The sequence below is a fragment of the Macrotis lagotis genome, chromosome 5 (genome assembly GCF_037893015.1).
Source record: "Macrotis lagotis isolate mMagLag1 chromosome 5, bilby.v1.9.chrom.fasta, whole genome shotgun sequence".
Taxonomy (NCBI): Eukaryota; Metazoa; Chordata; class Mammalia; order Peramelemorphia; family Peramelidae; genus Macrotis; species Macrotis lagotis.
In genome coordinates this window covers 108,118,194-108,130,508 of record NC_133662.1, presented here as the reverse complement: position 1 = coordinate 108,130,508, position 12,315 = coordinate 108,118,194, and the positions used below count along the sequence as shown (strand labels likewise).

General features: G+C 36.4%; 1 protein-coding gene across 1 annotated transcript in view; it reads left to right on the top strand.

Moving 5' to 3' along the window:
- Positions 1-347: 347 nt before the first annotated feature.
- Positions 348-12,315, top strand: part of PDSS2 (decaprenyl diphosphate synthase subunit 2) — a 287,192-nt gene continuing 275,224 nt past the window's right edge. The window contains exon 1 of the mRNA XM_074187281.1: positions 348-733. Coding sequence (XP_074043382.1) covers positions 471-733 — 263 coding nt within the window. The 5' untranslated portion in view covers positions 348-470. The remainder of the gene's footprint in view (positions 734-12,315) is intronic.

Here is a 12,315-nt window from a genome sequence, read left to right as displayed (position 1 = left end):
CTGAGACACTGTTCTTGGAAATCTATTATTTGGACTTACAGTATTGGGGGTAAAAATGCTGTTTTTCCTACTTACCATTTGTGTGACCCTGGACAAGTCGCTTAACTAACCTCTCTGGGTCTTAATTTTTTAAAAAAAAATTTTAAAAAAAATTTTAAATTTTTTTTAAAAAAAAGTTGATTTTAATAACAAACCGAAGCGCCCTGCCTCCTTCCCGGGGCCTCCAGCAGGCCCCGGCCCCCCCCCCCCCCCCCCCCCCGCCCCGCAGGCTGCGGAGGGCGGGGAGGCGGGGCCCGGGCCGGCTCCGCCCCCTTTTACGACAGGCCGGACGGCGGCGCCCAACATGGCAGCGCCCAGGGCGCCGGCGGCTGTCCCCGCCGATCCTGCCCCGGCGCGGAGGCGGAGGCGCTGAGCCGCCCGCCCGAGCCCCCTCCTCCCTGCCTGCCCTCGGCCCTGCCGGCGCCGGAGCCATGAGCCTTCGGGAGCTGCTGCGCCTGCCCCGCCGCCCCGGGGCCCCGAGCGCCCTGTGGAGGACGCTGGAGCGGCCCCGCCGCGGCCTCTTCTCGGGATCCGCGGCCCACTGGAGCCAGGTGGTGTCGGAGGCGGAGAAGATCGTGGGCTACCCGACCTCCTTCCTGAGCCTCCGCTGCCTGCTGAGCGACGAGCTCAGCAACGTGGCCATGCAGGTGCGCAAGCTGGTCGGGACGCGGCATCCGCTGCTCAGCACGGCCAGGTGAGCCCGCGCCTCCTCCCCGCCCCCGGCCGCGCGCGCCCGCGCCTCCTCCCCGCCCCCCCCGGCCGCGCGCTCCCGGGCCGCCCCTCCCCCACGGGCTCCTCCAGAGCGGGGGCCGCGCTTTGCCGCCCTCCTTGCGCCGGGGCTGCGCTCCGTCGGCGGCTCCTTCTCCAGCCCATTTTACAGATGGGGAAACCGAGGCAAGCAGGGTTAAGGGACGTGCCCAGGGCACCCAGCTAGCGCCCGGGGTCGGATTGCAACTTGTCTTGGGGACGTCACCTGAGTCACCTGCCTTCAGGGACCCTCCCAGCCACCCCAACACCTGCAGGAACGCTTCCTCCCGAGCCCTCTCTGCTTCCTCGTGTCCTACTCGTCTGTGCATTTTATACCTTCCAGCCCGGGCTGTCTGGGAAGAAGGGTGGTCCGAAAGCTTGGGAAGGGAGCTGGCTCTAGTTGGCATATGGGCTAGAATCCACTTAGTTACTGCTGCTACTACTACCCATTTATTTACTACTACTACTACCCATTTATTTACTACTATTACTACTAGTACCCATTTGTTTACTACTACTACTACTACTGCCCATTTATTTACTACTGTTACTACTAGTACCCATTTATTTACTACTATTACTACTAGTACCCATTTATTTACTACTAGTACCCATTTATTTATTACTGTTACTACTAGTACCTATTTATTTACTACTACTACCCATTTATTTACTACTATTACTACTACCCATTTGTTTACTACTATTACTACTAGTACCCATTTATTTACTACTACTACTACCCATTTATTTACTACTATTACTACTAGTACCCATTTGTTTACTACTACTACTACTACTGCCCATTTATTTACTACTGTTACTACTAGTACCCATTTATTTACTACTATTACTACTAGTACCCATTTATTTACTACTAGTACCCATTTATTTATTACTGTTACTACTAGTACCTATTTATTTACTACTACTACCCATTTATTTACTACTATTACTACTACCCATTTGTTTACTACTATTACTACTAGTACCCATTTATTTACTACTACTACTACCCATTTATTTACTACTATTACTACTAGTACCCATTTGTTTACTACTACTACTGCCCATTTATTTACTGCTATTACTACTAGTACCCATTTGTTTACTACTACTACTGCCCATTTATTTACTACTATTACTACTAGTACCCATTTATTTACTACTACTACTGCCCATTTATTTACTACTATTACTACTAGTACCCATTTGTTTACTACTACTACTGCCCATTTATTTACTGCTATTACTACTAGTACCCATTTGTTTACTACTACTACTGCCCATTTATTTACTACTGTTACTACTAGTACCCATTTATTTACTACTATTACTACTAGTACCCATTTATTTACTACTACTAGTACCCATTTATTTATTACTGTTACTACTAGTACCTATTTATTTACTACTACTACCCATTTATTTACTACTATTACTACTACCCATTTGTTTACTACTATTACTACTAGTACCCATTTATTTACTACTACTACTACCCATTTATTTACTACTACTACTACCCATTTATTTACTACTACTACTACTACTACCCATTTATTTACTACTATTACTACTAGTACCCATTTGTTTACTACTACTACTGCCCATTTATTTACTACTATTACTACTAGTACCCATTTGTTTACTACTACTACTGCCCATTTATTTACTATTATTACTACTAGTACCCATTTATTTACTACTATTACTACTAGTACCCATTTGTTTACTACTACTACTGCCCATTTATTTACTATTATTACTACTAGTACCCATTTATTTACTACTATTACTACTAGTACCCATTTGTTTACTACTACTACTGCCCATTTATTTACTACTATTACTACTAGTACCCATTTGTTTACTACTACTACTGCCCATTTATTTACTACTATTACTACTAGTACCCATTTGTTTACTACTACTACTACTGCCCATTTATTTACTACTGTTACTACTAGTACCCATTTATTTACTACTATTACTACTAGTACCCATTTATTTACTACTACTAGTACCCATTTATTTATTACTGTTACTACTAGTACCTATTTATTTACTACTACTACCCATTTATTTACTACTATTACTACTACCCATTTGTTTACTACTATTACTACTAGTACCCATTTATTTACTACTACTACTACTACCCATTTATTTACTACTACTACTACTACTACCCATTTATTTACTACTATTACTACTAGTACCCATTTGTTTACTACTACTACTGCCCATTTATTTACTACTATTACTACTAGTACCCATTTGTTTACTACTACTACTGCCCATTTATTTACTATTATTACTACTAGTACCCATTTATTTACTACTATTACTACTAGTACCCATTTGTTTACTACTACTGCCCATTTATTTACTACTATTACTACTAGTACCCATTTGTTTACTACTACTACTACTACTGCCCATTTATTTACTACTGTTACTACTAGTACCCATTTATTTACTACTATTACTACTAGTACCCATTTATTTACTACTACTAGTACCCATTTATTTATTACTGTTACTACTAGTACCTATTTATTTACTACTACTACCCATTTATTTACTACTATTACTACTACCCATTTGTTTACTACTATTACTACTAGTACCCATTTATTTACTACTACTACTACCCATTTATTTACTACTACTACTACCCATTTATTTACTACTACTACTACTACTACTACTACCCATTTATTTACTACTATTACTACTAGTACCCATTTGTTTACTACTACTACTGCCCATTTATTTACTACTATTACTACTAGTACCCATTTGTTTACTACTACTACTGCCCGTTTATTTACTATTATTACTACTAGTACCCATTTGTTTACTACTATTACTACTAGTACCCATTTGTTTACTACTACTACTGCCCATTTATTTACTACTATTACTACTAGTACCCATTTGTTTACTACTACTACTACTACTGCCCATTTATTTACTACTGTTACTACTAGTACCCATTTATTTACTATTACTACTAGTACCCATTTATTTACTACTACTAGTACCCATTTATTTATTACTGTTACTACTAGTACCTATTTATTTACTACTACTACCCATTTATTTACTACTATTACTACTACCCATTTGTTTACTACTATTACTACTAGTACCCATTTATTTACTACTACTACTACCCATTTGTTTACTACTATTACTACTAGTACCCATTTATTTACTACTACTACTGCTCATTTATTTACTACTGTTACTACTAGTACCTATTTATTTACTACTACTACCCATTTATTTACTACTATTACTACTACCCATTTATTTACTACTACTAGTACCCATTTATTTACTACTATTACTACTAGTACCCATTTATTTACTACTTTTACTACTACTACCCACTTATTTACTACTACTACCCATTTATTTACTACTTTTACTACTACTACCCATTTATTTACTACTACCCATTTATTTACTACTATTACTACTAGTACCCATTTATTTACTACTATTACTACTAGTACCCATTTATTTACTACTACTACTGCCCATTTATTTACTACTGTTACTACTAGTACCTATTTATTTACTACTAGTACCCATTTATTTACTACTATTACTACTACCCATTTATTTACTACTACTACTACCCATTTATTTACTACTATTACTACTAGTACCCATTTGTTTACTACTACTACTGCCCATTTATTTACTACTATTACTACTAGTACCCATTTGTTTACTACTACTACTGCCCGTTTATTTACTATTATTACTACTAGTACCCATTTATTTACTACTATTACTACTAGTACCCATTTGTTTACTACTACTACTGCCCATTTATTTACTACTATTACTACTAGTACCCATTTGTTTACTACTACTACTACTACTGCCCATTTATTTACTACTGTTACTACTAGTACCCATTTATTTACTATTACTACTAGTACCCATTTATTTACTACTACTAGTACCCATTTATTTATTACTGTTACTACTAGTACCTATTTATTTACTACTACTACCCATTTATTTACTACTATTACTACTACCCATTTGTTTACTACTATTACTACTAGTACCCATTTATTTACTACTACTACTACCCATTTGTTTACTACTATTACTACTAGTACCCATTTATTTACTACTACTACTGCTCATTTATTTACTACTGTTACTACTAGTACCTATTTATTTACTACTACTACCCATTTATTTACTACTATTACTACTACCCATTTATTTACTACTACTAGTACCCATTTATTTACTACTATTACTACTAGTACCCATTTATTTACTACTTTTACTACTACTACCCACTTATTTACTACTACTACCCATTTATTTACTACTTTTACTACTACTACCCATTTATTTACTACTACCCATTTATTTACTACTATTACTACTAGTACCCATTTATTTACTACTATTACTACTAGTACCCATTTATTTACTACTACTACTGCCCATTTATTTACTACTGTTACTACTAGTACCTATTTATTTACTACTAGTACCCATTTATTTACTACTATTACTACTACCCATTTATTTACTACTACTAGTACCCATTTATTTACTACTAGTACCCATTTATTTACTACTACTACTACTACCCATTTATTTACTACTTTTACTACTACTACCCATTTATTACTACTACCCATTTATTTACTACTTTTACTACTACTACCCATTTATTTACTACTATTACTACTAGTACCCATTTATTTACTACTACTACCCATTTATTTACTACTATTACTACTAGTACCCATTTATTTACTACTACTACTACCCATTTATTTACTACTATTACTACTAGTACCCATTTATTTACTACTACTACTACTGCTGCTGCTGCTGCTATTACTACTACTATTACTACTACTATTACTACTACTACTACTACTACTATAACATTTACAAAGCACTTTGCTTTTGTTGTCTCTCAATCCTCACTACAACCCAAGTGCCATTATTATCATTTTCATTTTCTTGATGAGGAAACTGAGGCACAGTGAGTTTACCTGACTTGTTTCAAGTCTGAGGTTGAATTTGAACTTAACTCCCTTTTTGTCTTTTATTAAAGATTTTGAGGGGTGGCTAGGTGACACAGTGGATAAAGCACCGGCCCTAGAGTCAGGAGTACCTGGGTTCAAATCCGGTCTCAGACACTTACCTAGCTGTGTGGCCTTGGGCAAGCCACTTAACCCCGTTTGCCTTGCAGAAAAAAAAAGATTTTGAGTTTTACAATTTTTCCCCTAATCTTACTTTCCCTCCCCCCACCCCCCCTACAGAAAGCAATTTGTCAGTATACATTTATCCAAATTGAGTGTCTTGAGAGAGAAATCATATCCTTAAGGAAGAAACATAAAGTATAAGAGATCAGACAATGTATCAGGTTTTTTTTTTCTAAATTAAAGGGAATAGTCTTTGAACTTGGTTCAAACTCCACGGCTCTTTATCTGGATAAAGTTGGTATTCTCTATTGCAGACAGCCCAAAATTGTCCCTGGTTGTTGCACCGATGGAATGAGCAAGTCCAACTTAACTCTTCTTGATACAAAGCTCTATGTATTATCATCACCACCTAGCTCCCTAGGTGCCTATGACATCAAGAGGCCTTGAAGTAAAAATATATGTTAAAGGGAGTAAGGTACATCAGAAATAGATGTAGGGTTTGTATAGGGTTGAGGTTTGCTCAATCGGCTTGCTGGAAGAGGTTCTCTTTTTTATCCTGGGCCTTTTTGAAACATCTTCTCTGGATCTAACTTGGGTTGAGGGGAAAGTTTTGTTCAAGGCCCGACAGGGTGAATTCTTCAAGCTTGAAGAAGAGGACTAGCAGTAGTCTTTCTGATCTGTTTTCCTGGATGTTTCTTGTTCATTTGAAACCAGACAGTCAGATTGTGTGTCAAACCCTTAGGTTTTATGCCCATCTTCATTTAAAAAAGGTCTGTAATTTGATTTAAATAATTATTGAAGAGATCTCTCATAATTTGATTTTCTTTATTGTTTTTGTTTTTAAATCAATCATTTCAGGCACTTTTTAATTTTTTTGTTTCTAAATCAGTCATTTCAGTCACAACTTTTTATTTTATTTTTTTGGTTCTGTTTTTAAGTCAATAATTTGATTTTCTTGTCAGTCCCAATATTATAAGTTCTTTGAAGATAGCAGGCAGAATAAGAGTAACAATTCTATTACTACAACTGTTAGTTTTGCCCATTAATTTATCATTTTACAGTTAGTAATTCACATACAAATGGGTATGGATCCTTTAATCAAATGCTTTTAGCTCAGAGTTCTACCTCAGCCACTTTTGTTGAAGGTGGGACAATTTTAATCTCCACATTGATTTACTTATGTTTTAGAACAGAAAATCCTGGAAAGGTAGCTAGGATAGTATTATTATTATTGTTCTTCAAAAGAGAAAATGAAGGCTCAGGAAAATTCCCCGTGTTATTTTCATCCTGTCTTGTATGGTTAATGTGTGCCACGACAAGAACTCAGTTCTCCCCCTGCTCTTTTCTCCATGCCAATCTGTTTCTCTCATTTTTGTACTTCTCTGTGTTTCCAGCACAATATAGACATTTAATAGTGCTAGAGGCAGTGCAGTGTAATAGAGAACTGTACTAGAAGCTAGTAAGACTTGGAGTCATGGCCCACTACTGACAAAGCTGTGACCCTTTACAGCTCATTTAATCTCCCAATGCTCATGACAACTCTCTAAGACTATAATAAGTTGCATAGAAGGTGCCAACCTGTACTCATAGGGGGAGTTTGTTCTTCTGGGAGTTCTCTCCTCCAATGAAATCATTTAAAAAGTTGCATTCCCTATCATTTATAAATATCACAGATTAAAAATTAGAAGGAAATTTAGCGATCACTGAGCCAATACTGTCATGGGAAAACAGGTCATGGAGGGTAGATGCTTAGTAAGAACATACAGGTTTAATAAGATATAGCCCATGTTCAGACTCAGGCCAAACCTTGACTCCACATATTGAAGTTTGTAGTTAACTCCAAAGCTAGCACTCTTTTTGTTTTACCATGCAGTTTCTTGCATATCAAGATCACTTTTAGGAATATTATCTTAATAGTGAAAAGGTCTATAATTTCACTTGTTCTCATATCTCTTTCTTTTTTTTAAAGGTTTTTACAAGGCAAATGGGGTTAAGTGGCTTGCTCAAGGCCACACAGCTAGGTAATTATTAAGTGTCTTTGAACCCAGGTACTCCTGACTCCAGGACGGGTGCTTTATCCACTGCGCCACCTAGCCTCCCCTTCATATCTCTTTTAACAGTGGAAATGAAAACCGAGTTGCTATGGTCCAGAAAGTTATCATTGGGTTTTCTATCAAGCTTCTTAGTGTTGAGCCTCCTTGACCATTGAAGACCACTGGTCTTTGGACTTATACTCTGTGGCTGACTTGTATTTAAAACCTCTCCAGCTTGGTGTAGGATCTGTCTGCCACAGTGTATTCTTCACTGGCATTGTCTTTTTTCTTTTCTTTTTTTTTTTTTTTGACATAGTCTTTAAGAAAGTTGCTGTAATGCCATGGTAAAGCATCCAAATAGAACTTTGTGGAGAAATCTCCCTTTGATTCTCTGGAGTCAATAATTTTACTCATTGATGAGAAAGTTGATTTAATGAGTGAGGACCTTTACTCAAATTCTAATTAGTATCAATCAATCTGACATGATTCTAAGCTCTGTATATTGGATCCCAAAACTATGAACTGCATGCAGATGGTAAGATTACTTGTACAATCACAGGAGGCCTTCCACCCTTGTTTTGTCTTGATGCTCACACCCCAAGAAACCAAGCAGAGGTGATTCAACTACATGGAAAATCTCAATTTACTTTTGTCTTTCTGGATCAAGCAAGTCACTATTTTATGACCACCTGTCTCCTCTTGCCAAACCTAAGACATAGCCTATCCATCTTATGACTATCTTATGACCACTTAGTGGAGTTACCTAATGCTTTACCCCATCTATGATCCTCCTGCTACCATGTCATTTTTGGCTCCTAAGAGCAAAAGTCTAGCAACTAATGAGTTTTGTATTTTACCATGATTCTTTTGCATATTTGGGTATCAAACCATATAAAAATAAAGCCCTATAAGAAGGGGGCATCTTGGATTGTGAGGAAGATCTGAGGTTCACTTCATTAGAGGGGATCATGAACTCTTTAATCATTAAGTTCTTTTAGCTCAGAGCTCTGCCTCAGTCTCTTGTTGAAGGTGGGACAATTTTAATCCCCATATTGATTTACTTACCATTGAGAATTAGATTCTTGAGAAAGTGTCAAGATGAAAGACAAGAGAAACTTAACCAAGAAGTTATTTTAAATTAATTTTTTTAACTAACAAGTTTATTTTCTTTCTCACTCATTCCCCACTCCTTTGGATATGTGGGGGAACATTCCCTGTAGGAGAAAAGTATACCAAGCAAAACAAATTACCTCATTGCCATGTTCAATATATATATATATATATATATATATATATATATATATATATATATATATATATATATATCCTGTCTTACACTCTGAATCTGTTAGGTTCTGCCAGGAGGTGAGCATAATTCTTCATCACTGGTGCCCTAGAATCACTGATGGTCACTATTCAGCTCAGAGTTCTTAGAGCTTTTAAAATTACTGCCTTTTTACAGTGTTATTGGTTGCATATAAAATATTCTGGCTCTACTCATTTCATTCTTTATCATTTTCTACAAGTCTTCAAAATTGTCTATTTTCATAATTTATGTATAAATTCTTCTGATTCTGCTAGCTTTAGTTCATACAAGTCTAATCAAGGAGTTAAATGGTTCAAATATGATTTGTATAGTTATCACTTCCATATCACACCTCTCTCCATTGTTGTTTCAATATTTCATTTTGGCATAAGAAATTAAATAGGAATTTTGGAGGGAGTTTTGTGGAAACTACAGACAACAGAAAAGTTTTAGAAACTCAGAAATGCATAAAATATATGGTAGTGTTACAAAATATCAACATATTTTATCTTTTAATACCATAATAATTCAGACTTCTCTGGTGTAAAGGAAAGGCCAAAAAATTTCACATGGATTTTCAAGATCACCTGGGGTGAAGGGGTGGTGGGATTGGGGGTGGGGAGAATAGAAACTTTAACCCATGTGACATGGAAGGGATAACTGTGACTAGGCTTTTTATGCTTTGGCTAATAAGAATCTTTCTTGAACACCTAATAGGAAATCAAAAATGTTTTACCATTTTTGAGTTTTATATTTAGAGAGTAGGAAAATCTGCCGTTGGGTCAACTTAGAAACACTGTCCTTAGGGACTGAGGAGGTGATAGGGGTAGTGGTGAAATGATGAATGAAGTAAGCAGGAGAGAAGTGGAGCTATAGTGGAAGGGGTAGACCCTTTCATGTCAGTTCCCTGCTATGGGCATGTCCTATACTCATCTCTTCCTCCTGGGTTCTGCCAGTTTTTCCATTGGAAAGTGGTAGTAGTGAGATAGTGAAATTTGCATTAGCTTGAGTGGTTTCCTTTGTGTGACTTTCCCACAGAACTAGTCAGAAGTGGGTTTTGCCAACTAGAGAAAAGAAATAGAGCAGCTCAAAATTGATAATTTTAACATTAATATTTAGAATGGCATAAAAATTAGGGCAAATTGTTTTGAGAACAGTCAGCTTGGTTTTTTTGGGGATTTTTTTTTTTTAGGTTTTTTGCAAGGCAAATGGGGTAAAGTGGTTTGCCCAAGGCCACAGAGCTAGGTAATTATTAAGTGTCTGAGACCGGATTTGAACCCAGATACTCCTGACTCCAGGGCTGGTGCTCTATCTACTAAGCCACCTAGCCGCCCCCAGCTTTTTTTTTTTTTTTTTTGCAAGGCAATGGGGTTAAGTGGCTTGCCCAAGGCCACACAGCTAGGTAATTATTAAGTGTCTGAGGCCGTATTTGAACTCAGGTATTCCTCGTACCTGAGGTACACCAGGGCTCCCAGCTTGTTTTTTAAAAACATAAATAGTGGTTTGTTTAGTAGAAAACACATTAGATGAGGAATCAGCAGGCCTTGATTCTAGTCCTGGCTCCGATACTGTTTTATTGAGTGATTTTTGGCAAGTCTCTTTTACCTCTGAGTGCATTAGTTTCTTTATCTGAGAAATCAAGTGAATCAAATGAAGGTTAGTCTAGCTTATCTCTCACTTTATTCCATTGGTAAACTTTCATCTTCATGTATTATTATCTACCCTCCAGACCCAAAGGGAAATTCTTTCATAATATCTGAAACAACCTCATATCAAGTTTCATTAGACTATTTTCTGTAGTATTTAAAGACAGTTATACCATGAAGCATGAATACCAGAATGTTTCAGCTTTAGCACAGGTTCACTTTCATCAGAAGGATTTTATGATTTGCAGCTCTTTCCATATATGAAAGTGTAATAGAATAACTCATAATCAGGTCAGAAAGACACTAATAATTGTTGAACAAGAGATGATGTATAGTTCAGAGTAAAACATTACTGTCATGTTAAAAATTACTCAAGTCACATACTCTCATAGAATAGGGACCATCAGAGAAAATCCTGTGAGACAAGATCAGCATATCATGAAATTAGACTAGTGTGTGTATTTTAGATTAGAAAGCAATGTATATGGGGCGGCTAGGTGGCGCAGTGGATAGAGCAACGGCCCTGGAGTCAGGAGTACCAGGGTTCAAATCCGGTCTCAGACACTTAATAATTACCTAGCTGTGTGGCCTTGGGCAAGCCACTTAACCCTGTTTGACTTGCAAAAACCTAAAAAAAAAAAAAAAGAAAGCAATTTATTCCTCTAAATTTTCATCAGTGCTATCTTTAGTGCTAGGACTTTCCTAGTATAGATCAGTATCTCATCTAGATGTATTTAGACAAGGTTGACAGGATGAAAATCTCATACTCATCAAATTTAGATAACACAGAAGATCGTTTTAATTATTTTTAAAGAGAAGTTTGGGGAACTCAGGAAAAACAACATTTATTAAACTAAACTAGTGTTTTTTACTGAAATCAATTAAGCATTATAGTAGAAATAAGGTTTAACTTTCAAATGATTATACTAAGCAATAAGTCTATAATGTAACTGGAAAAAATCGTGTTGGCAAATCTAACTGTAAGAATCAAATAGAGGCAGAAGTTTCATTTTAAGTACTCTAGTTTTTAATAATTGCCAGTAATTTAATTTAGCTAACATTTTACCATTTTGTTCTTGTAAAACATCACAGGCTTTTTCTTTATTTAGTACAGCTTTGCAGTGTGACTTTAAAAAATCTTTTTAAGGCATTTTCAAAATGAACAGATTTATTCTTTAATTGTTACCTTGTAAATGCCTACTATTAAAAATAATAGTAGATTCCTGAAGGTCTATATATTATATTATAGTTAACATTTTACTGATTTTGCTATAGGATACTATCCATAAATTTTGAAACATTTATATTTACTCCATTTCTGAAATGAATAAAATTGTATT